The sequence below is a fragment of the Dromaius novaehollandiae genome, chromosome 17, assembly GCF_036370855.1.
Source record: "Dromaius novaehollandiae isolate bDroNov1 chromosome 17, bDroNov1.hap1, whole genome shotgun sequence".
Taxonomy (NCBI): Eukaryota; Metazoa; Chordata; class Aves; order Casuariiformes; family Dromaiidae; genus Dromaius; species Dromaius novaehollandiae.
Genome location: NC_088114.1, coordinates 9221625 through 9246479, shown reverse-complemented (window position 1 = coordinate 9246479; position 24855 = coordinate 9221625). Strand labels below are relative to the sequence as shown.

General features: G+C 48.6%; 1 protein-coding gene and 1 long non-coding RNA gene across 24 annotated transcripts in view; both read right to left on the bottom strand.

The window, feature by feature from the left end:
- Window positions 1-546: 546 nt before the first annotated feature.
- Window positions 547-6394, bottom strand: LOC112987144 (uncharacterized). The gene is made up of 3 exons (XR_003260213.2): window positions 6203-6394; window positions 2512-2885; window positions 547-722 (listed from the first exon to the last, which is right to left on the bottom strand). It is a non-coding gene; the product is annotated as an uncharacterized LOC112987144 (long non-coding RNA).
- A 6721-nt stretch (window positions 6395-13115) lies between these two features.
- FBRSL1 (fibrosin like 1) overlaps window positions 13116-24855 on the bottom strand; it is a 553713-nt gene continuing 541973 nt past the window's right edge. For 16 of the 23 annotated variants that reach the window (XM_064522089.1, XM_064522082.1, XM_064522085.1 and 13 more), the window contains 4 exons: window positions 21301-21384; window positions 19403-19486; window positions 18141-18381; window positions 13116-16079 (listed from right to left, as the gene is read on the bottom strand). In XM_064522089.1, coding sequence (XP_064378159.1) covers window positions 14846-16079; window positions 18141-18381; window positions 19403-19486; window positions 21301-21384 — 1643 coding nt within the window. In that variant the 3' untranslated portion in view covers window positions 13116-14845. The remainder of the gene's footprint in view (window positions 16080-18140; window positions 18382-19402; window positions 19487-21300; window positions 21385-24855) is intronic. The other 7 variants (XM_064522069.1, XM_064522072.1, XM_064522074.1 and 4 more) reach the window with 2 other exon arrangements.

Sequence of the window (24855 nt, the reverse complement as noted above, 5' to 3'; positions counted from 1 at the left end):
AACTCAGTTCAGGGAATTCAGCCAAAAAGGGGAAAAAAAAAAAAAACCACAGAAGTTTCGTCTTTTCAATGTAATAACCTTCTACTCCATTTAATCTCCAGTTTAACCATCTGAACAGATAATAGAAAAGTACTGGTAAATAGGGAATAATCCGAATCAAGGCAGAGGAGAGAAATAACGCTCAGAAACACGCAGGCACATTCACAAGCCACAGGCATCCAAGACAGCAGCGAAACCAGGAGGCGAGTTAGTCAGGACCAACCGGACCATCCCGTCCCAGGCCAGGAGACGAGCAGGACCCGCCGCAGACATCCGCGGGCAGCGATGCAGCCCAGCGAGCGCGAGCCCCTCGGTGACCCCCGGCTCGCAGAAGCAGCAGCCTCCCGCCGCTGCGGTGGGCACGCTCAGGTCACAGGGACTTGGCAGTGAGATAGACAGTGATAAAAGCACTGCTCTTGCCTTTGGCTGTTTTTACTTAGAAGAAAAACTCTTCAGTTTGGGGTCCAGCCTTGTGCTGCTGAAGCCAAGAACCAGAGCAGGGTCAGACCTTGACATCCCATTTATTGCATTTACAAGGTTGTGCTTTAATTCTCATGCAGCTTGCGGCTCTGCTTACCTGTCCTCTTTGCTAACAGGCACTGGAGAGGATGGGGGGAAAGAGCAGCTGAGGTTACGTTTTTTCTTTCAGTCAGGTTGAGGCTTTGCTCTGTATTCTTGCAAACCTGAAGAAGGTGGAAGGATTGAAACTCAGTGCTGGAGAAGAAAAGAGCTCAGGCGTCCGTGGAGGTGTGCATCTCATCGCTGCCCCGCTCCGGCGGTCGCGCGCCCGCTCTGGTACTCGCCAAGCCACGCGCCTGCTCCTAAGGGGCACCTTCATTTGTGGCTTTGATTTTATCCCCAGTGTTTCGGCCCCCAGGCTCCTGTCGTGTGCCGATGAAGCTCCAGGTTGCTACAGCGCAGGCTCACGGCCGGCACGTCCGCGGCGCGGAGGGGCGCAGGTCCGGCCCCGCGAAACGGCCTGGCTGGGAGCCGCGGCGCTCGCTGCGGAGGAGAGCTGCCTCCAGCCCTGGCCCGGCCATAGCATTGCCTCCTACCCTCTGAAACGAAGCTGTGCTCTGGGCAAGGGAAAAATAAGGCGGATTTGGTGCTCAGCTGGCACCGGGGGTCTCAGCGGGGCCCCAACAGCGATGCACCACCTGGGAACGGTGCAAATGAGCTCCAGCTTTCAGCCGTTTTCACACGAGAAACGATGGAAAACATCACATTGATGCCTTTTCAGGGGGGATTTAAATGACTTTGCGAGCAAGCCAGCGAGCGCAGGAGCAGCAGCCAGGTCGCCCATGGCAGCCAGTGCTCGGGGCAGCCTGCAAACCCCACGCAAACGGGCCGGGGCGAAGGGGCAGTGGCGGCCGAGGACGAGCGGGACCCGTGTCGGTGGAGCGGGAGCCGCCGGCCGGCCCCGCAGCTGCGCGAGCGGCTCTGAAAGGGGCTGCCGTGGCCGCCGTTTGCTCAGGCTGCCCGGGACGCTTTGGGAAACCCTGCGGCCGAGGCGTGCGGGCAGGCAGGGTTACCGTCCTCATAGGAGAGACGGCTCAAAGATTTTTTTCAATTAATGCCTGCCTTGATGAGTGTTGAAGAAAATGTTTTTGGACATTGCCCTGTCAAAACCAAATTAAGCAGCAGGATCATGTCTGGAGAGCAGAAACTTAAAAGAAAAAAGATCAAGTGAACAGCGTTAGATATAGAAGATGCTCTCTTAGATCTGGGCTCCTTGAGTACATTCCTTAAGCACTCCCAACTGATCCTGTTTTGTGCTCATTTAGTATCTGATAGCTAATTTTTTTTTAAATCATCTGTGTTTAATGCTCTTTAAAGGCTGTACCACATTCTTTCCCTTTTAAGAATTTCACCTGACCTGTATACTTTTTAAAAAAGCATACTCTAATTAGGATGTTTTGGGCCTTTTCCAGGCCCAATCCAGGCTTTTAACAAACAAATACCTCCTATCTTCCTCCTGATGTGGCCTCAGCCTCCCCAGACATCACATCCAACCCGACCCAAGCGTGATCGAGAAACCGCGGCAGCCGCCCAGGCGGGGAGCATTAAGCTGTTATCCAGACGCCTGACCTGTACTGCCTGGAAAAGATGCTCTTCTAGAGCTGCAATTTTCAGCCAAAAACAGTGACACTCGCTGCACAGTAAACCCGTAGGTCAAACGAAGGCTGAACTGTATAAAAAAATCCCGGGAAGGTATTTTTGGCTTTGCACGCCCCGTGGTTGGAGGAACGCGCACCTGCAGGGGTCCGTGTGACGGCAGGGCTACGACCGGCCGAGCCCCCGGGACCAGCCGAAGCCGCGGCTGCCCTCCCCACCGAGCACCGAGGTCCTGGCGCCGTGTGTGTCCCATAACACCTCCTCACCCATGCGGGGACCGGTAATACATGACATTATTGGCCAGACACAGGAGGATGCGATCGCAACCAGCCAGCACCTGCTAGCATAAACCCTTACCTGCGAAGCAAGAGCGGTCACCAGTGCAAGAGCTGGGAACCGGTGTCCGGCTCGCCTGCAGCGTGGGAGCCGTGGGGACAGTCCACGTGGGATCCCGCGGCCAGCTGCATCGAGCTGGGTCTCCGCTGCACGTCAGGGCACCCGACGGGGGCTCCCAGGCTGAACGAAGCCGGCCGTCGCTGGGGCAGGCAGCGAAATTTTGGCCTCCCCAACTGGACGAAGGGTCCACGGGGCTCAGGCCTCTCTTCCCCCTGCTAGGCACGCTCGGTTTAACAGAGCTCGAGAAACGAGCAAGCTTCAGGAAATAAGTGTTTTTAGTCTCTCTTTTTTATTGCCTGTAAAATAGCAGGAGGCTTTCAAAGCAACAGCAAATCCTGTTAAAAAAAGAAGAGAAAATTAAAGAAATGTTTCTTGTCTCAGATCCAGCCCTCTTCACCTTAACTTTCCATCATGGTACATAAAACTTTTGTATATTTTGGCACCGCAGAGAAATAGCTTTTCCCCCTTCCCTTCCTCGCACAGCCCAGGAGCTCCGAGTGAGCTTTAAAACAGAGTTTTGCACAAACACAGAATGGCCAAATAATAGAGCAAGAAAACAGCATTAAACTTTGTAGACAATCAACTTTATTCTGTGCACAGCAGCTAGTTTCTCCTGCTCTCAGCAGAAATAAAAATTTACAAGTGCTCTGGGAAAGCATTAGAAACCAAACACGTCCAGACAAAGTCTAGTGCAAACTACGTGGGACTAGGTGTGTGCCTGCCCTCCCGAAAGGCTCGCTGTGCGCCCGCCGGGGCAGCCACGCCGATGGCTCCCGAAATGAACCCCCCCGCCCCGGGAGCTCAGTGAGGGAGCTGAGGGTCGCGATTTCGGTATCGCAGTCACGTGCATGTCCAGGACGGCTCTTTGCTCTTGTGACTCTTCCAGCCCGAAGGCCCTTTCTGCGTTAATGCTGGCGCGTTGCTGTGGAGGAAGCACGCTCATGTACTCGGAAGAAAGCGGCAGCTCCCTACGCAGGGAGGAAAAACCCTGCTATTGAAGACAAGGGATCAAAGATGAGGGAATCGGATGCGTTCTCAGGCACACGCACCAGCCCTTTCCGCAGGGAGCATATTAGGTTTGCCTGTACACTCTTAATGCATTGCATGTCATCTTCCAAGCATAGCAAATAACATTTTCATAAAGCACTGCTTTTAATCAAGCACAACCTTCGCGTCCCCGAAGGAGCTATCTGGAGTCTCTCCCTTCCCTCCGCTGTTCTTCCTTGCCCCCTTTTAACTCCCTCCCTCGGAGGCCGGTGCCTCCAGCAGCGAGGGCTTGCCGGGCTCCCCTTGGAGCTCATTAACACGGGGCCATCAGGCAGGCCCGCGTCCCTCCCGGGGCCCGGCGCGCGGGGCTCGCCTGTCGCGTAGCAATGCATTAATAACGCGGTGCTTACGCGAAAACGCAGCGTGAGCCGCGAGCCCACAGCCCCGCGCGTGCTGCCGCGCTGCAGCGGGAGGCCGGTCTTGATGCGGCCGCGGGGCCCCGTAAGCCCTGTGCTTACACAGGGTATTAAAAACACTAATTATCCCTCGGCATCCTGCAAACACAGAGCAGGTTATTTGCATAGCCCACCACTGCTGCGGCTGGGTTCAGAGGTTGGGTGTCTGGATTTAAGCTGCCTAAAATACATTCCAGAATATCACAACAAAGCAACGACCGCATTACTCCCGTGACGGGGACGAGCGACTCGCTAGGCAGCGGCTCCACGACCCGGGGCACTGTCACAAGTGCATCCATTGACGGGAAGCAAGAAAGCAGGCTGTGGGGGTGGGAGCGAGCGAGACGAGCTTCTGAAAGAGCCAGACGGTTATTTCCTGCGTGGCAGATGCTTTCTATTCAACACATGAAAGAGAAAAGCCTTCCAAAATGTGTTTGTTACTTTAGCAAGCGCAAATGCTCAGGGCGAGGGGTTGAGTCCCCCTTCCATGCCCGTTTGGCAGGCAGCAAGGGCTCCCGCAGAGAAAGGCAGAGCTCCCACCAGCTTTAACAAGGGCAGGACTGACATCTTGTTTTTGCTCCTTGCTTAATGAGGATGGACAGGGAGCATGGAGACAAGATCACTCCCGGCTGCACGCTGCTGCTCAGGGTCACCCTTCCCACGGCTGGCGCCGGGCGCGAGCCCTCATATCTGCGTCCAACAAGCCGAACTGGAGTCTCAGAGCGTGAGGTCTGTTCAGAAATGTAAAAGACTGCAGACCTTTGCTCTCAGGTGCAAATGGCTCATTATGGCCTTTCTCAGATTGTGCTGATGAGAGGAATTGCTCTTCGCTGATGAGAAATCCTGCATTTTCTTCTCTGGGAGAACACAGCTTTGTTCCCTTCCCCCATTTAATAAAGCACAATTTATCAGGCTAAATTGGGGAGCCCGTTAGCAAGTGATTCAAATCAACTTCAGCAACTATGAGCAATCACATGTACTTGAAGAAACTCACTTATGCCACTTTCAGCAAAACCTGAGGAAAGCTGGATGTGAGTGCACTACCGTAGCCTATTAATGCTCACAAAACCCATTTAAATGAATCTCTGAAGGTTGATTGAGACTTCTGTAATGAAACTCCATAAAGAGTCAGCTCCATCCTTCAAGTAGAGCAGGCAAGGGCCTGCTCTCTCGGTAGCTGTGGGCAGGAAAAGCAAAGTCTACAGAAGAGCAAGCTTACACTTTCCTCATAGAGGAAGCTCAAATGTGTTTGAAAATACAGATAAGAAAGCCTGCGGTCTCCTGTAGCTCTGCAGGCCAAGCTGTATCCTTGTTTCCATAGCAGACCTCTCTAGACCACCACAGTTGCACCACATTGGCAATTCAGCTGACCTAGTCCTTCCCCTAATTTGCCATCAAGCTAGTGACCCAGTGAAGGGCATGAAGCTGCTAAAGGCCCTGATCCTTAGCATGAAAGCCTGTAACGCAGGGGTAACGTGATGGCAAGGAAGGCATTTAATCCTTGGCGACCCATTTTCATTTCACCTTCAGGGCAAGACCACTCAACCCAGCTAAACTACGCTCTTCCCTTCCAGTGGGAACCAAGCATTTTCTTAGCCCAAAACAAATGCTATTAACTAAACAACTGCATTTCATTGCATGGAAAAACACACTCTCATGAGACAGCTCAAGGCACATTCAGCATCAGAGCAGCTAGGCTTACTGGCTGAGCCTTCCCCGGGCAGCCAAGGAAAATTAACCTTCTCCAGAGCACAAAACCAAACATTCCTCTACTTGCAATATGAGCACTTACACACCATCATCCCAACATAGCCCACCACTTTAACCCTGCCTGAAACTGGACAGGCTGCCTGGAAATAAATAGCCACAAACCCCTCCAAAGGCATTTCCACTCCAACCACTTTCCCCTGCAAGCAGCAGGGCCCCAGCCAACAAATACCTCCTTACTCCCAAGAGAAGAGACCCTCCCCTCACCCACAAACCCTTGCAGGCTCCTGAGGCCTCCCAGGTGCCCCATTTTAGGCTGATTCACCCTCAAAGCAGCTGTGGGCCCTGCCAGATGCTGCACATCCCTGCGGCAGCCTGTGGCAAGACCCCGAAGGCTTGGGCTGCAAAACCGACCGCTTCTCAGGCCCGGCTTTTGCACCCGTAGTCTCTAAAGTCTAAATCTTTGTATGGACATATCTAAAAATATATTAAAGAGCATATACCTATACAGCCTTTTGCCAAGGCAGAGGGTTTAACCCCTGGCAAGTGCGTCCCTGTCCACCAGAGGATCGGCTGGCTTGCAGCGGGCGCAGCGGCTTCCCCTTGGGCAGGGCTTCGGGAGCGTGGGCGGTTTCTGGTGGGAAAATATCCCTGTTGGGGGCCGCAGAGCCCGGCCAGGCAGGGTGTCCCCGCTCCGGGAGATGTGGCGGTCGCTGGCGTGGAGCCGGGCGTCGCTGTCCCTGCGCGGGTGCCCGGAGCCGGGAGAGGCAGCGGGTGCCGCGGGCAGGGAGGCCGGTCCCGTCCCCGCTGCTGTAGCGGTGCCTGCTGTGCTGAGATAAAAGCTGCTGTTTGCCTTTTCTCTCCTAATCTCCCTTCACGCTGGTCTCCCCTATAGTCCATCAAGCGCTTTTAATCTCTAATTGCATATGACGGATGAGCCCGGGCTGCACAGGCAGCGCTGCCAAGACCCGCGTCTCGGAGCCTGCGCTAGCTCCTTCGGCCAGCCATAACACACTGCAGGACCATTAAGAGTTTATAGTTTGTATACATAACACCCTCGGAGTACCAGAGGGTGGTTTATCCAAACAGAAAAGAATGGAGATGAATGAATGCAGCAATGACTTTTGGCCAGGAAATACTTTAATTTTAATTAGGGGGGAAGGGGCGCGAGAGGAGCGAAGAGGCTTTCTTCTCTCACAAAAGACAAGACTAATGGGTTTACAGCTGCAGGCGCTGACCTTGGAGCATCCCGTGTAATGCTAGTGCTGAAATGTTTGGATGTGATGTTAGACCCGATAACCTTGCTGCTAAAAGGAAGAACTAAAGGGAAACGTCTGAATGGGGAGGGATCCATTTCATGGGGATGGACGGCCGTATTTATTTATTTTCCCCCTCTCGCCTTCCCTTTCAGCCACCTTTGGCGACACGGCGGTCCAGCCAGTTGCTGAGCGTAGCCATACAGGCCTCATCTATTTTGCAGCGAAAAGACTGAATTGCTGCAGTTTTCCCACTCTCAGGACCCCGTAGCCCCTGGAGCCCGGCTTGCAAGCCCTCGTCTTCCCGGAGCCGGCGGCACAGCTCCCACCTCCACCCTGGCTTGGAGGCGACAGGGTGTCCCCGTCGGGATCGGTCCCAGCATCTGCCGCGGCCCTGCGGAGCATCGCCCTCCCGCTGCCCCGTCACGGCCCCCGTCCCGCCGAGCCGGCTGCCAGGCAGGCCGAAACAGCAGCACGCGTGCGCCGTGCCGAACAGGCACCGGTGCTTCCTATTAAAAGTATTTTTACGAGGATGATGATTATTAATATTATATAGGGACTGTAATTTTCTCCTGCCTTGCTCCAACATCTCACAAAATAAACAGTTGCTGCATTATCCCCTTGTAAATGAGACCGCAGGATTGTAAACTTTAATTTGTTACTTTTGGCTGCTCGCAGGTTTGGCAGACAATTAAACCAATTCATTAGTTCACAGAGGCGCATTTTTGGACACGTCTGGCTGCATGAAGTCATCCAGTGAGCGCACTGGATGTAGGGGGCAAAGAAAAATGCGCAGCGTCTTCACCACGTGATGCTTCAGTAACTACATGAATGCGCCCGGCTGCATTTTGGGGACCAACAGGGCTGGGGCCGGGGCCGGGGCCGGGCTCCTGCCGCTCCGCTCTGCCCTGGCCGCGAGCCGTGGGCAGCCCGTTGACCTGCTGCGTCGGCCAGACGCTGCATCGATCCTGCGGCTGACTGCGAGGGAGCTGGGTCATGCCTGGGGCTTAACCTTTGCGTTGCGGCGGGTTTGCTCGGTGAAACTCCTCGGGACACAGCAGAACATGCTGAGCTCTTGGAAACGCTGATCTGTCTGGCTGTAACCTCCAGAGCCGTCCCCGCCAGCTGGATCGAGGCCTTGAACAGCCAAACCAGTTGTGATACCTGCTTCCCCAGCTGGAGACTCACGGTCAGCCTGTGAAGCCTCGCAAGAACGGCGCTCGGCTTTTAACCTTTTCAGGGCTATCATGTGCTGAGAGTTAAGTTTTTTCTTGTTTATTTTTAAATAGAAGCCATAAAAATATATCATAATGTTAATATTGCCTCTGCTGTACAAAGGGGCTTAAAGTAAACCACCAAGCAGATGAGGATGCCTTGTTGGACCTTTTTTCTCATGCACAGTGTAGTTTCTTAGATGTCCATCAGCGAACCAAAGCTCCCGCACCATTTTAGTTTTGAGAACCCCATAAAAATCCCTGCCCTTTTTTCCCCACGCTGCAGAAGTTGTGGAAGCCCTCAGGTCCCATGACCAAGTATCCGTCAACATTATCAGGCCCTTGGAAAAGCAGTGGAGCTTCACAGTGGCCTTGACATTGGTGTGTATTAATAGTTGTTCCTGAGATACAGCAGGAAATTTGCTTGCTTTCTCTCTTTCTCATAGTCCTTTGCTGGCTGATGGACGAAGTATGGTTTCCTGGATCTTAATTGATTTTGTGGGAATTTACACAAAAGTGGTTGAATGCATCTTAAAGGCAGGCGCAAGGTTTTTAGCTTGTAGTCAGTATTGGTGAAATGCAAAGAATAATACAGATTCCAGTGAGGAACCTAGAATGCTTTAGGCCCATTTTTCTTCCAGGTTTTTCATTCAACAAGTCACTAATGAGACACTTAAATCCTTTCCTCCTCCTTCCAAGGCAGCGCACAGGCCCCTTGGCTGTGTCAATGATTTAGCAAACATCGAGAAAGGGTTTTGCAGCGACGGTAGTGCCTGCGTTTCTGCTCAAGAGCCATCGACCCAGATGAAAGGCCTTTCCAAGACAGAGAGGGACATGTGACATAAGAGGATCTTGACCTCATGGTACAATACAAAAATGGAATTTCCATTATCTCCAGTCTCTTTGCACTATTAAGAAAATGAGGGAGAAATCCTGACCCGCTGAGACGTGGTGTCACTCGGGAAATGGCTCCTATATTGCGAGTAGCCAGGCTCACCCCCCTCCCAAGATAAAATTTTTTGATAAACTCTCAAAAATTACTCTCATCTCAAAGTCATAGGAGTCAAATCAAACAGCACTCAACATGGAAGGGAAGGTTTTTGAATAATGAAACTTAAAGGGTTCCCCAAACGAGTTTCCTCCAATGCTTTTCACAACAGCCAGTACCCCGGGTTGTACTGGATTTGCTCAATTTTCTTTTTTTGTGATTTTCCCAAAGCAAGTCGCAGGCGCCGGTGGGAACCTGCTCTCCAGCTGAGCTCTCCCGCCTGTAATCCTTGTCGTGTGGTCAGGGTGGCACCTGCCAGCGCAGGAAGGGTCCCCGGGGGCTGACGAGCAAAATCCAGCCTTCCCAGGCTGCAGCTTGAAGGGCTTGAGAGAAGTTTTAATGGGCAACACTGGAAACCAAGGGGCTGCCGCTGGGAAGCAGCTGCTGCCATGGTAGTGCTACCGAAATCTCAGCTCACCGCACTGCGGTCAGACGAACCGGACGCAGGAGCGGTGGGAGCCCGAGTCACGTCCCGGCCTCCTCGGGGCATCTTAAACAAATGCGCTAGAAGACAACGTCCTTGTGCCTCACGTCAGACACCCAGGTGCCTCGGTTTCGGGGAGGCTGCGGTGGGGATCAGAGCATTTATGGAAAGCTGGTCACTGATATCAGTGTGTAACTGGGTTTTCCCTTCCGTGAAATAATATTAATGGAAATGCTTTGATAGCTAGCAGAGCAAAAGCTGCCCAAGAGCTAGTTAGCAGCAGTGAACATCTGCTCTCCCTCTTCCTCCAGCAGCCTCTCTGAAGCCCTCTTGTCTTTACACGTGTCCTTGCTTGCTGGGCCTCGCTCTGTCGGGAAAAGCCAATGAGGTGGGGGAGGAAAAATGTTTCTTTTTTCCCCCGGTTATTCTGAAAAGCAGAAGAGGACCCTGCCTTCTGCAGGCCGAGCTGCTGCCGCCGGCGTGCGAGGTTTCACCCGGCCGGGCAGGGCCTCAGCTGCGTCAGCATCCTTCGGACGTCCGATACACCCGCTGCTCCGGGGCCACCAGGGCTTTGCCCACCGCGGGCAGCTGCGGGTCACGGCATGAGTTTCTGTCACGTGTCTGAGGAGGAGGAGGAGGATGAAGCTGGTTGTGTTTTGCATCAAAAAAAGAAATAGGGCTGCTAGTTTTCTCCTTTCAGCTATTCATCCAGGCTCAGTGCGAAGGGCCTGACGCCCAGCCGTCGCTGCGGGCCGGTGTGATCGGTGAGACACGCGAGCCGCCATCCAAGGCTGGCAATGACCGACCTTCTGCTCAACCACCAATTGAAAATCCAGCGCCTGCCGGAGAGCTTCCCGCAGGAGGGACAGGCAGGTATATCTCTATTTTGACATGTCCTAGTTGAATATGGAAGAGAACAAGCAGAAAATGGCTGAAGATAAATGCAGCAATTAGGGAAGCTTAATGGAGCAGAAGGATTTTGTGAGGAGACAAAGAAATTGCCATGCGGACACCTGCGAGGAGGTCTCAGCCATGCCGGCGCCGCGGGCTCAAGCTGTGCTTCGGCGGTGGGTCCGCGGCAAGGGATGGTGACCCCTCTTGTTCGGCCACACATCTCCGAAGGGCTTGAGAAAATATCCCCCAGGTTAAACTTCAAATCACCATTTGTTTCTTTTTTTTTCCCATTATGTTCAGAAACAGTAGCCTGTAATTTGGGCCTGTTGCAGACATCCCTGGCTCCCTGCTATTTCTTCAATTTCGTATAATACAGCACGTTGCTAGGAACGGCATCTTCCTGGCAAACCATCGATCGTGGTGGTGCGGTGGCTCTGCAGGGGTGACGGCATCTCAGACGCCAGTTCCCGCGGCAGCCGCGAGGGCTCACCCGGCCCCGCGCTGCTCAGCCTGCAAAGCCTGCGCCTTTCGAGCCGACACCACCGCCTGCCACCCTCCTCCGTCTTTCAGAGCTCATCCCCTGGCCGTTAGCTCTGCGGGATTTGACTGCAAGTGGTAAACTGATTTGCCAAAGCCTCGTTTCTCTCTATGGCCCAAGGTAGGCTCTTCCCAAAGCCAACTGCTCTTACAAACAGACATACATGAAGCGTTGGGGGAAAGCTCTTCATCCCCATAACACTGACGTGCGGGAAGCAGCCGGGCCGCGGCGGGGCAGCACTGGCTCAGAAGACATCGGCGTCCCAGATCGGAGGGTGACAGCCCAGGCTGCTCCAAGGAGCCCTTGGAGACATCTGCATCAACGCTTTTCAATTTGGGCTCACTGGCAGTTCACTCTGGATACGTAGGATAGCTATAAAGGCTGGCATGGAGACCTCCCATATGCCTGTTTTAGATAATAAAAACTAGCTTTCAAGCTAGGGTCCTACAGATCTTTTTGTCAAAAAATAGCTCTTTTTGCCAAGTAACCTGAGGATTCATTACAGATGCACAGACTGGCCTTTTCCTGCACTCCCTGATCTCCTGGTTATTTGTCTCTATTGCACTGACCAGCCCCAAACTGGTGGCTCTTAACCGCGACCTGTTAACTGAAGGTGGGGCACAACAAACCTCGTTGCACCGAGCGCGGTGGTGGATCACGTCGGCTCTCAGACGGAAGGTAACGGCAGCGCAAGGGCTGGTGTGCTCCCTCTTTCCAGAGCACCTTGTCTAAAACAGGCTGCACGAGGCAAGCGATGAACCTTACACATCCCATCCGCTCCCTCCCATGAGCACTCCCTGGCTTGCTAAACCCCCCCTTTGTCAATGGCTGAAGGAATCTCTTGGGAGAAGGCCAAAAGCGGGACAAAAATAGTAAAAATTGCATAAAATGAAAGCTTAACTGTGGTAGAAACGCAAAAAACCCAGAGAGCCCTTCGGTAACAGTTCTTCAGAACAGAAGACTCAGCTGGGGTAGCTTAAAGGAATAAGGCAGAATTAATTAGTTGCCGTGTTTACGTAATAATGCCATTAATCAGGAAGAGCCTTTTCCTGAGCAGGCGGACAGGCGGCACCGCGTAATTCCACCGGAATTCCAGAGCAGCGCGCCGTCGCTGACGGATCGTCCTCCGGAGCTGCAGGAGCAACGCCTCCACGTGCAGCCGACGGCAGATCGCGGATCCTCTTCTAATACTCCGACTGCCACTGCATCGGTCGGGATGGACTCTTCCGGCGCTGATTTAACGCTCACTTTTTAAATCTCACGTGGACCAGCCGTACCATCAGTTTGCACGGCTTGGAGGGGGGCACGGACCAGCCCCTCTTTGCTCCTGCCCGCCCTGGGAGACGCAGCCACGCGCTTTCCAAGGGAAGCGAGGGAGGCTCACGGGTTCGGGTCGGCGCCGGGGTGGTGTCAAGCAGAATGGCCTGTCGGGCAGCGGTCCTGGGAGAGGACTGCAGTCCCCCGGAGCCAGCGTTACTAACATCTTTATGCCGAGACCAACGCACTTCTCCCTTCCACCATGTGTGACACGTTCCTCCGATTCCAGCCGGCAGAGCAGGTGCTGATTTTTAACGCCTATTTTGTTGTGAGCCTCCTTTCATCAGATTAAGGACCCTGCTATTTTATTTCATTCTCTTTTTCTATGCTCGGTAATTTAGTCACACGCAAACTCAGAAACAGAAGCTGCTAAAATGCCGTCGCCCCTGGGGAGGGAGGGGGCTCGCGAGGTGCCCCCGCAGACGCCTGCTCCAGCTGCACGCAGATGCTGCAGGAGCAAAGCAAACCAAAGCAACGCAACGCAACGCAACGCAACGCAACGTGCGCGGCGGCCGGCACTCCCGGACGCACCTTCCCCGAGCTGCGCCGGCAGCACGACTCCCCGGGACGAGCCGTTGCACGGGGCGCTGCTCCCTTGGGCGTCCGTGCGTCCAGGCGTCCGGCCCCCGCGGCCCCCACTGAGCCGCCGGCACGAGCGCGCTGTCGATAAACCATTAGGCTCCGAGTCAGCGGGGCTGGCTGCGACACACAAACACTCGACCACCTTTTTCATCCAAAATCAATGTTGTATTTATCTTCATTGATCTACAAGGAAACTGAATGTTTAAAATTACAGGGGGTGCAGGGGGGAGGACGGGGAGGGGGGGGAAACAAGAGTTACAGAGCCAAGAAAATAGTAGCGGATGGCTGAATTAACTAGAGAGAAAAAGCCCAGGATATATAAAACATGGACACTGAAAAATAAAATAAGGGAGGGGGGATGGTACAGCAAGTAAAACATGGCAAAATTTACATATGGATGAAAAGTAAAATTGGAAATAAAAAATAAATCATGCCAAAAAGCAGTTCAAGGCAGAACCACACTGAAACAAACATTTGCTTATGGTCTTCATGTACTATAGATAATATATCAGAATTTCTTTTTTTTTAATCAACCATTAGACTTTTTTTTTTGCACTCCTAAAATTCTACTTTGTCTTGTATACAGATTCCAATAAGAACACTGCACAATTAGCACAAGGGGTCCACGGAAAATTGTCCTTGCTTGCCAGCGATCCTGCCCACAACACAAAAAAAGAGAAAAAAAAAGGAAAAAAAATAAGGAAAGGGTCTGCCGCATGGTACTGTGCCAGTTCCATCTGCTTTTGCCAGCTTGAAAAGTAGGAAACCAAAATTCCCTTCCAGGAGCGTGTCTCTCTTTCCTTGACGAACTGTCCCTTGTGTTGCACAAAAAAATTCAGTCTCTCTTTTTTTTTTTTTGTTAAACACAAGCATCCTTCTTCCTGTTCACATGCCACTTCCATTCTGTCTCCATCGTTGCGAGTTAGTTGTTTTGGGTTGTTTTTTTTTTTTTTAAAAACCTTCCTCCCCCCAACATCCACTAAGACCTGCCTCCAAGTTCTTGCATAGTTGAAGTATATATGCCGTACTTAGCTTTCTGAGTGTGAATTTCTGACTGTGACAAGAGTATGAGTTGTAACCATGTTAACAAATAACCAGAGTGGTTCTAGAAACCATTTTTATAAAGTCTACCTATGTTAAGAATTTAATATTGGTGTACATTTATATTAACAGAATATTTACAGTTTGTTTTCTTTGTTTTTTTTGTTTAAAACAAGAAGTCAAAAAAAATTCCTCTTAAATTTCTGCATAATATAATAAGGCAAAAAACAAACAGTTTTGTACATTATTATTATTATTAATATTTTAATATATATCTGTAACTTCGGTTCCAAAGTACCAAGGTAAGTGATCAATTGGCCTCAGAAGGGAACCTCACAGTGGACTGTAAAACTACAGTATTTCCATAAATAATACTTTTAAGAAACCCTGGGTATTTTTTCTTAAGGATCTGAGGCCTTTTAAATGCAAATTTAACTAAAAACAAAAGCAAAATTTCTTCTTTTTTAAGTGAATAAAGAGCACAAAATTAAAAAAAATACAAATCCATTAAAAATGTTTCTCACATTTGGGAAAAAATGTACAAACTTGATATTTTTAACTCATTTTTTTTTAGCACAGAAACAAAAAACAAAACCAAAAATCAATACCTATATATTAAATTCCCATTCTCAGCAACCTTCTTGTTGGAAAGTCTGCATCCCCGACCCCATTATTTATGGAAATGTGCTTAACTTCTACAAATTTTACATTAAAAAAAAAAGTTTACAGCAGTGCATTTTGTAAAAGGTTTGTTTTTTGTTTTTTTTTTCTGTTTGTTTTTTTTTGTTTGTTTGTTTTATGTACAGGCGAGTTTAAAATTCAATGTTGGGGACTATCGTGCCTCTACTTCTTTGGGGTTCCTAGAGGGGGAGTAGTCCCTGGACTCTGAGTTTGTGAGTGGAGTAGTCCTGCGTGGGGAGGCAGGTCTGGTGCTGCTCGCTGGTACAAGAGGCGGTGGGGCGCTCAGCGCTGCGGTTGGTGGGTTCCTATTTAAAATCCCATTGTGCATGGCAGTGGATGGACTCAGTCTGGGGTAATGCATCCCGCTTAAATGAGGCATGAAGGATGGCACGTGTGCCAGGTGACTTTCGATAGGGGACGAGTGCAAGTGGTGCATTCTGGCACGCTCAAGTTCTTCCCGTAAGTGCAAGCGCTCTCTTTCCTCCACTTGCCGCAACCGCTCCTGCTCTCGGCGGGCTTCAAGAAGGTTTTCATGGTTATAGTCGTGTGGCTCCCTGTCTCTATAAGAACGCTCATGGTCGTAAAATCCAGAGGTGGTAGGGAACCGATGGATAGGATCCGTCCGGAGCTGGAAGTCCATTCGACGGTGCAGGTCTAAGCTCCGGTAGGCATCTCGCAATGGGTCCCTCATGGGGTCCCAAGAAAATCCAGGGTGCGGCAGCCTCTCTCTTCCTGATAAAGGATTCATGCCTATGAGCGGGGTCATCATTCTGCTGCGGTCCAGCACATTCATGTTGTTCATCTGGTGAACACTGCCCATGGAGATAGGCATAGAGGCAGCCATTGAGTGAGGCAATGATAATCCATGCAAAGTAGGTGGTGGGGGATGCTCCACTGATCGGGAGTGCTGGGAAGGTTCAGATCCTACCACCAGTACATCACTGTCTTCCTTCCTCTCCTCTTTGACTTTGATGTCATTCTTAATCTTCTGCAGGTCACTGGGAAGCTCTGTCTTTCTCTCCATTTCCTTGCTCATTAGATTGGTAAGCTTCAAGCTCTCACTTAGTGCAGGTTTGCTGTATGGGGATACAGACTGGATTACTGGCTTTGTGTTGTCCTCAGAGGGTCTCTTATCATGGCTTGGAGTTTCCTTCACTGGGGAACGGCTCTCTTTAATCTTGTGTTCTGCTATGGGTGGCTCTCTCAGCCGGTCAGGGTGATCTCTCTCTGGTTCTTTGGACCTTTCCCTTTCACCAAGGCTAACCTGCCTGATGGGATCACTGGAAGTTTGGCTGTTGCTGCGGATGAGATTGCTTATCTGATGCGTCACTGGAGCTGATGCCGGTGAGGATCTGTTTGAATGTCTGTTTTTATCCATGAGGTCTCTGTATAAAGACAGAAAATACTTTCTTGTTTGGTGTGAACAAACATATATGCAATGTTGGATATGCAGAACAGAGACTCCTCTGAAAATTATTTGAAATGCTCTTCAAGTGTCAGCTACAGCTGTGGTAGTACATTAAAGAAATGTCCTACCTGCCTTTAAAGTTCTGAAAAAATGCTAAATGTCCACAAGATGGGGAATAGGGGATGTACATGAAAGAACAGTACATTCATCTCTGGAGAAAGACCAGCTCACTGAGAAATGTAGTGCAAGGAGGAGAGTTTAGAAAAGATGATTTTGGGGTACTTAATATACATCTATCCTGCTGCCAATGATTTTCTTGGCTATAACACGCTAAACTCAGGCTCCTTTCCTAAAGCAGACTTCAGTTACTGCTGCCTGCGTGTGACATGGATCCAGGCACACAAATCAAACTGGTTCTGGAAGCCGACGGAAATGTATGCAGGTCTTTCATGAGACAGCCTCATCGCCTGTAAGCAGCCGTAACATAATGCTTATGGAGCTGCAGGAGAGTTTGTTATGGTCAGCTTTGGCAATTAAGCTAGATGCGTAAGGAAGAAAATCCGCAAACAGGCCATGAAGCTGACTGATTGGCCTTTGTTTCAAGAGGGCCTGCTATGAGTAACAAGGGGTTTGATGACAATGTCCATTGTTTAAAATGAGAGGCATGAAAACAGGGTCTGAGTTTCTAACTGCACCTCTATCTGTGGGAAAGTCGATTAGTCTCAGCTACTCCCACTTCTTTCAGAGGGGAATAAATAAAGCTCACCCTTTAAAAGCATTTTGCAAGCTCTTAAGTTAGAGATACTTTAAATGCAAAGTATGACAGTGTGATTGAGAGAACTGCATTATGCAGCTGAGAAACCCGCTGATGCTCAAGTTTTATGCTGGGTTTCCTTTCGTGAGCCGAAACACCACAGTGCTGAAAACCAGAAGTGTTTTGGGGAGTTTTGTGAGTATTTTTCCCTTACAATTACATTTAGTAACCCAGAGTTCTCTCACCGTGGGAGTCCTGATAGTTGGTCAAGGACATAGTTTGTTAAAACCAGGTCTAAATAGGGATGCTGGGGACAGTTTAAGCTGAATTAATAGATATGTAATAGAGATGTTAACCCCTGTGTGAACACTCGACAGTAAAGTAACTTAGGTTTGCAAATGACTTAAGCTAAAGCCAACAGGGGAACTTCCTATCCAAATGACTATTCATACAAAGGGGTCATACAATTTTACATTTAATGGAAGATAATTTTCAGCCTATTGCTTCTATGTATTAATGTTCACAGGCACTGCCTAAATAGCTCATTAAAAACACTCTAGGCAAACTATGAAATCCCCATCACTAGTCACACACATCTAAGTCTTGCAGGCTGTTTTGCCTACAAAGAAGTACCCTGTTGGAGACGACCAGGCTCTGAAATATAAAGGGCTTCACAGCTTCAAAATCATATGGCTGGAAGCTAATGAAGTACCTATAGCCCAGGTGATACAGTTCTGCCATCATTAATAAGGGCTTGTCTGCACTAGAATTTTTGAAATCAAGTTCATCAATGGATTCATGCACACTGATCCAGACAGAGGCATTTGCATTTTTACCTCATTATTGTCCAGCTAATATTTGAATTCTTCAGCGTATCTATACGTTAATGGGAACGGTGACTGTCTGCAATGGACCTGTCACAATACCACCTTCACAATTTCAGAATACATGGCACTCCTGAAGGAGGCTGCTGAGAACATGCAAGCACACTCTGAAAACTTAGCGACGTGCTCATTTCCTCGGCCTGGTGCTTTTTATCAGCCTGTTAGCAGGGACTGAAGGACTACGATACTTCCAGAAAGGACACATTCTAAAAGGCAAAGAAGTTTGTTTTTGTCACTAACACTTGTGCCTATTTGAGGGACATGCTTACCTGCTACTTCAAAGAGAAACATCGTCTTTGAAGATGATTTTAATATAAGAACTGAAGGTGAAGGAAAAGTTGGAAAATATACAGAGGAAAAAGAGGACTAGAAGAAACTGCTCAAAGCACATGCCACTTACCGCTCTTTGTCTCTGTCATCTTTACTCAGAGAAAGATCCCTCTTCTCAGGCTCGCGCTCCCGCTCTCTGTCTCTGTCATGGTTTGTCACTGAGGAGCTTCGCTCCGAATCTGTTGGCTTGGGCCACTGTGGTGGTGTTGGGAAGGATGGTGGGGTCCGATGGAGTCTATTCCATGGCTCGTGGGGATTATTAAAATTCTGCAGGTTTGGGCCATCTTTGTGAGTAAAAATGTTGTTGTGAGCTAGAATAATGGGGGGAGGAGGAAGCGTTAAAAACAATTCAAACCAAATAATTGCATTTAAATTTTGCACAATGCTAATTACAATGAGAACTGTCCTTTCAAGACTTTAATTTGGAGCTAATGGTGTGGGGGAGCTACTAGCAGGTGGACAGAGATAACTCCAACACTGGCTGAAAGATCCACCAGCTCTTTTTAAGGCTAATCACGGAGGAAGCTTTAACTACACATCTGAATAACTCAGAGATGACTAAAAATGCCCAGCTTCTCCTGTCCCCCCACCCCAGCAAGGGTTCCACCACAAAAGCAATACTCTTCCTCAGCTCCCCTCACTGGCAGAAACTTCAGCGGTTGTGGGTTGAAGCTGAAACAAACAGCTGCCTGCAGCTGAGCATTCAGGGATGTTTTTGTTAAAGAAATCAGACTATTTGGTGGTATGTATGTGTGTGTATATAAAAAACAGGGCTTGGCTGCAGGCTTTTTAGAACAGTCACTTGATTTTCCTCCATCAATCTTCAACTGATTCCTGTTGCACCATTGAGATGCAAAAGCATGCTCTCTTACTTGTGGCTCTCAAGAATGCCTTGCCTACAAGTAACATGTTTTTAAAGTAAAATCATTTTAGACAGGTAATTCAGACAATGGTTACAGAGAAAAGTCTACACAGTGATTTAGGAGAAGTATCAATAGCTGTTCCACTGTGCATCTTTGCTGTTGAAGGGTGTTACTTCACATGCCCATAGGGTAGCAGAGTGCAGCGAGTCTTGCAGCTCTAGCACCTCTAGGATCACACAAGGTAACAATCTTCAGCAGTGAAGAGACACAAAGCACGGCTATTGATATGTGTGACATGCAGAAAAGCTCCCACCGCAGAGACCTGGAAATCTTAGGTGCAGTGTTTTCAGATAGGAGAATGGAGGTTAGGAAACAAATTTCTTTAAAAACTACCACCAGCTGCTGTAAATATTAGCATGTGGCTTTTCTGGAAGGGATGTTTGTCTGAAGTAACCCAGCCAGTACTTACTCAGAGCATGACTGCCTAATCCTCCAAAGGCATTGCTGCCTAAGTTCCCAAGGCCGCTGAAGGTGCTTGACCTGCTAAATGGATCTGGAAAGGCAAACAGGGATTTAGCAGGCATTTAGCCAAGAATGTTGGAGAATGAAACGCACCCCTCCCCTTCTTAACGGTCTGAATCCAAGTAGGATTAGGCCAGACTTTAAGCTGATCCTTCTCATTGCAAGGTTCTTTGCACAGAAATTTCCCAGCATGTTAAAATGGAGAAGGGATTCAGTGCTCACTCTGCAAACAGGTGCTGTAATAAACTTTTGTATGCCAGTCAAAGGGGAGCTAGAAATTAAGGTCTAATAGCTGAAATTAGGGTGGCTGCTGCTGAACTGTAACTCTCTTTCCTTATCAGTAGTAGCAATAGTAAAAGCATTGCAATTGCCTTGAAAGAACCACCTCAGCAGGGTCCTTGGTCAGCGTATTGAGGGAACGCATTGTTTCACTGTTGCTTTTGTACACAACTTTCTGCCCTCTGCATAATGGTGGGTCAAGACAGTCCTAAGGTAATTGCTATGGACATCCATCCTGACACCAGCTAGCCTTGTGAGCCTGTTTGTGCTGAAATCTTCTCCCATAATAGCTTATGGTGGAGAAAACGATAGTGTATCATTTAGGTGGAGGAAATGATAGTGTAGTCTTAGGCACTACAACAAGGAGATGGGAGGTTTGTATCCTTTGAGGCAGAAGACGAATCTTAGCCTTCCCAGTCAAGCAACCAACTACTTGGCTACTGACACCTGTCTTACAAGAAGTCCTGCTTTTTGTTTTTTTCTCTTAGAAGCACCATCATCAGAAGAGGTTCCACTCTGAGCAGATATAGCCTGACTCAGGTCTCTGCACTGCAGAGATGGTTATGGGTTAAAATATACCAGTAGATTCAGGTTTTTTTCTACTGGTGATCAATGAACAACTTGCCATTCTGATGACTTTTCAACTGTCCCTTTAAAATCTTTACCTTTCATGTAAGCAACAGGAGGTGAGGCACTCTCTGCTTCCTCACAGATATCCTTATATTGAAAATATCAAGTCAAATAATATAAACATTTGGATTTTTAAGCAAACAGCTATTTGCTTATTTATTTATTTTTAAATAGCTGTTCTTGCCTCTCCACTTTGATATTAGGTAGTTGAGTGACTCTGCAGAGATACAGTTAATTTTGACTGAATGTTCAGGAATTGATGTAAATGTGGGTACTTGCAACAGGAAAAAAATCTACTAGGTCACGTGGCATGTTCCATTTACCGATTGGATGAGTGTTACTAAAACATTAATCAACAGAGCTTGAACTTTAATTGGCAATGAGCTGCTCGTGAGCTTTGAGAATGAGGAAATTTGAGAAAATGAGGCTCTACTTACTGCCAATTAGGAAACAGAAAGACAGGCAAAATGTGCAGAACAGCTATTTGCCAGGAACTCTTCACTGACATTAAATAAAGAACCTAGCCAAGAACTTACATAGGTGGAAAAGGGTATGGGAGGAGCTCATCTTAAACCACGGTACCTTTGAAATAAAATTTCCACTGTTTCCCTGAGCACACTCAGCAGCACAGAGGGGCTCTACAGCTAAGATTTCCACCCGTGTGCAGTCTCCCACTGGTGATGGACTTGCCTGTTTTGCATCGCCCTCTTCCCTGGCAGCAGAGGAGCTCCCTAATCCTGAGGCCTCCCCTTGGAAGGTGGAGATCAGCTGGCGTGCTGGGGAAGGTGGTGTGGGTGGGAGGACTTCCTAGTTAACTTCTGGTTCCTGAGACAGTTTAAGCCTTCCCTCTGCTAGAGCTAGAGTGCCTCAGGCAGAACCGAGCCGGAGAGCCACGAAGGGATCAGCGGTATAAAGGTGAAGGCAGGGTTTACTTACACTTACCTGCCAAGTGGTTAGTAGGCAGGAAACTGCTGTGATGAGGTGAAGGACCAAAGGGGGTGGTGGCTGGATGTGTCGCACCTGTGAGAACAAGGTCTCTTGTTAGTTCAGTGGCGGGTAACTGGTTGCATACATGAAGGTCCTGACCAGCAAATTCAAGAACTGGACACAAAGGCACAGGACAGATTTAAGCATAGCACAGGTGGGGGAAAACCCCAAACACCAGCTCAGTGAGCTAAAGGTAGAATTTCTTTAAGTGCTCTTTAAAGGAGTTCGTCAGGGCTAGGAGGCAGGAGACCTTGCACTGAATGTTGCCACTCACCTGTAATAACGGGGAAGTTAATCTCCTTGTTTGGCATTCTCATTCATTACTCTGTGTTTACATGAAAAAGGGTCACCCTAGGTTATGGGCCCAGACAGAAGGTGCTCTGAAGTGACTGATTAGAGTCCCTATGAAAAAGCAGTTAATGACAGGCACATAGGGAGCATCGATCATGCCTCTCCCATGAGATCTCCATCTACACTCTCACATCTGTCTCTACATCCACAGACTCCCTCGTGGTTTTTTTACTTCCTTCCTAGACACTGCTCATTGCCACGGTACCACACTACCTTGTGGGGAAGGAACATTACTGCTGAGCACACTGAATTGCTAGGTTGAAAAAAGGGGAAAGAATGGGCTGAAACAAGCTACTCTGTCCTGTATTTCAGAGTTGACCAGGTTCATGCTCAGAACGGCTTCAGAAGGGAAAAACAGTGCAGAAAACAGGAGTCTTGCTTCCCCTGAAGGTAGACGCATACTGAACTGAATGGGCTTGCAACCACATCATAGGAAAAGCACTAGTGTCACCTATGCAGGGATGGATACACGCGATTCAGAGGAAGATCGACTCACATAGATCTTGCAAATGAGAGTGTGGCTGAGGAATCTGGCTGTGGTTGGGTCTGGCATAGCACACTAAGATCAGTCCAGACATTTTCAGGATGCACCTGAAGTCAAGTTTTGAAGATCTATGTTTTGGATGTATGCACCAAAATGTTTCTGTGTCTCCAGTATTACACTGACTACACAGACTGCAAATGTCTGGAATGCAAATGTCCTTTGGGGGCCTTCTCCACGCTAATGTTTCTGCTGCTGCGGACAAAGCAGAATTAACAAAAACCATAACTTTTGGATGCTGCCTGAATGTAACTGCAATTGTAGCTTCTGGTTCCCTTGCAGAAAGCAAGACCTGCCACACACATGCATTAAACAAATTGTCCCATTTTGTCAGAAACTAGTAATACCAGGCAATGACAGAGGCTGCACTTTCCTGAGGACAGGTTAAGTCATGTGCAAAATAGACCAACACCTAAATAAAGCTTTTGGATGTTACTTTTCAGTGCTCCTCTCCGTATTTTGCTGGTAAAAAGTTAACCTCTCTTACAACTGGAAGGAATACGAGGTAGCCTCTGGCAAAAAGCAGCAGCCATGCTGGGCATGAACAAGGGCTGGCTTAAGCAATCACTGCTTTCCCAATTGATAACTTTTTCTTCTAGTGTAAGAGGATTATTGTCCTTTTTCTCCCCACCTGGTGCTCAAGCTCTCCTGTTGCCTTCCCCACAAGGATTTCTGCCTCTCCCAGTTTGTGGCCCACTTGAATGCCTCCCACCAGTGGTGAGTTCCTGGAGGCAGCTGCTTCTGTGGCCATGATTTGTGGGGGAAGGAAACGTTTCCCCCTTCAAATCCACACCTGGCTTTGTTTGCAAGGCAAAATCATCAGCCCTAGTACAAGTACGATACCTGAGAGATGTAGCACTATGAAAGGTCACAGGGAAAGCAGAGGGAACAGAGGGAAGAAATCACTGTACACAGGAGGAACAGCAACCCAAACACGGCTCATTCCCTCCTCTTTGTGATGAGCGGGATTTTGCCCAAGCTGGGATTGGTGCTGGTAAGCCCTGGCCTGGCACTGCCTCAGAGACAGGGCCCAATAACAGAAGGTCACTGTAAAATGTCCTGATGTGTCCGGAACATGAGCAGACCATAAAACCCGAGAGGGAGAGAGCTGCGAGTCCCTCACCAACTCGGGCACCACAAACCTAAGCAGCCAGAAAATGAGTTAAGGAAACTTAAGAGCAACTACAGCAAAGAAACCTCAAGTTATCTATAAACATTCTGACTGCTCCAATGCTCCAAGACAGATGGAGACTGTCATCTTTCTAATCCTTTAAGATTTCAGAAGGTGTATAATGGATGGGAGATTTCTTCAAAGGAGACGGCTTACAAACTCAACTACACAGGCTGATAATAAAAAATCCTCTGGAGAAAGCCAGGAGCAGCATTGCAGGCTGTCAGGTAGTTATTAAATATAGCGTCTGCCAGGCAGCTCAACATCCGTCCTGAAGACAGGTGGCCCTAAGATAACTTATGTCTCCCACAGTAACTAGGCAATGCCGCAGAACCAATGATTCACATCAACTACATGCTTGTTCGATAAGGTGAAAAGAATGCCTCAGATATTGCAGAGTAGAAGATTTATTCATCTATATGTTGCTGCTGCGATGTTTGTTCACTTTGATAGCACTCTTTACCTAGATTTACTGTGTGATGCCTCTTGTGATTAATATACTCGCAGACTAGTTGCTATAAGGATATCTATCTCCAGCGAAGGCAAAGTTTTCTATTAATTCGCCTTCTTTAACAAATCTATTCCATACTATTTCCCCTCTTGCTTTTATGAATGGAGAAGCAGACCATGCTTGCATCTTTAAAAGAGAAAAAGTTCAAAACATCAACTGGACTGGTGCTTGATTCAACAGACTGTTTCTACCTCTTATGGTCAAACTCTGTCCAATACAGTCCTCAATAGTAAAACTGCATGTGAAACAAGACTCTCATAATGGACACAGGACACACCAAAGACAGTGGAAGCAAACAGCTACAATAGGTATGTTGGCCCCTACTATCAAAGTGCCTTTACACATACAAAAATACAGGGCAGCATCCTATGATATACAAGCATTACCCGTTCTGGTTATCTATGGTGGAAACTTCTATCTGATGTTTAAGAATTTCCATCCAGAGATAAGGGCTGAAACATAGACTGGATCAACAGTGGAGTTCCTGAAGGCTATCTGATACCTGCACTTGAGTCTCAGATCTCACTGAGGTTTCCGCTTGATTCTAATCGATCAGTTTTCTGTCAGTTTGAGACAAAATTTGTGACACTTCTATCCAACCTCAATCATTTCAGCAGGGTTGAATCAAGGCTGAACATGACCATGTCTACAGTCTGAGTTAGAATGAGAAAGCAATAATGTATCATACAAGCAAAGTAAAGTTAGAAAAGAAAATTACATTAGCTGCTGATTAATTACAGACATAAGGAGCTAAATTCTATCATATCAATTGATATAGCTCATTCAGAAGGCTGCGTTAGCATCTGAAACACAGAAAAGAAACCTGGAAAAGTCTAGGAGGAAAGTTAAGCCCTGGGAACAGAACAAAAACAACACTTCGTAGATCAACACCAACATGAATAGAAGCAGTGACCCAGTGACCTCCAAAAC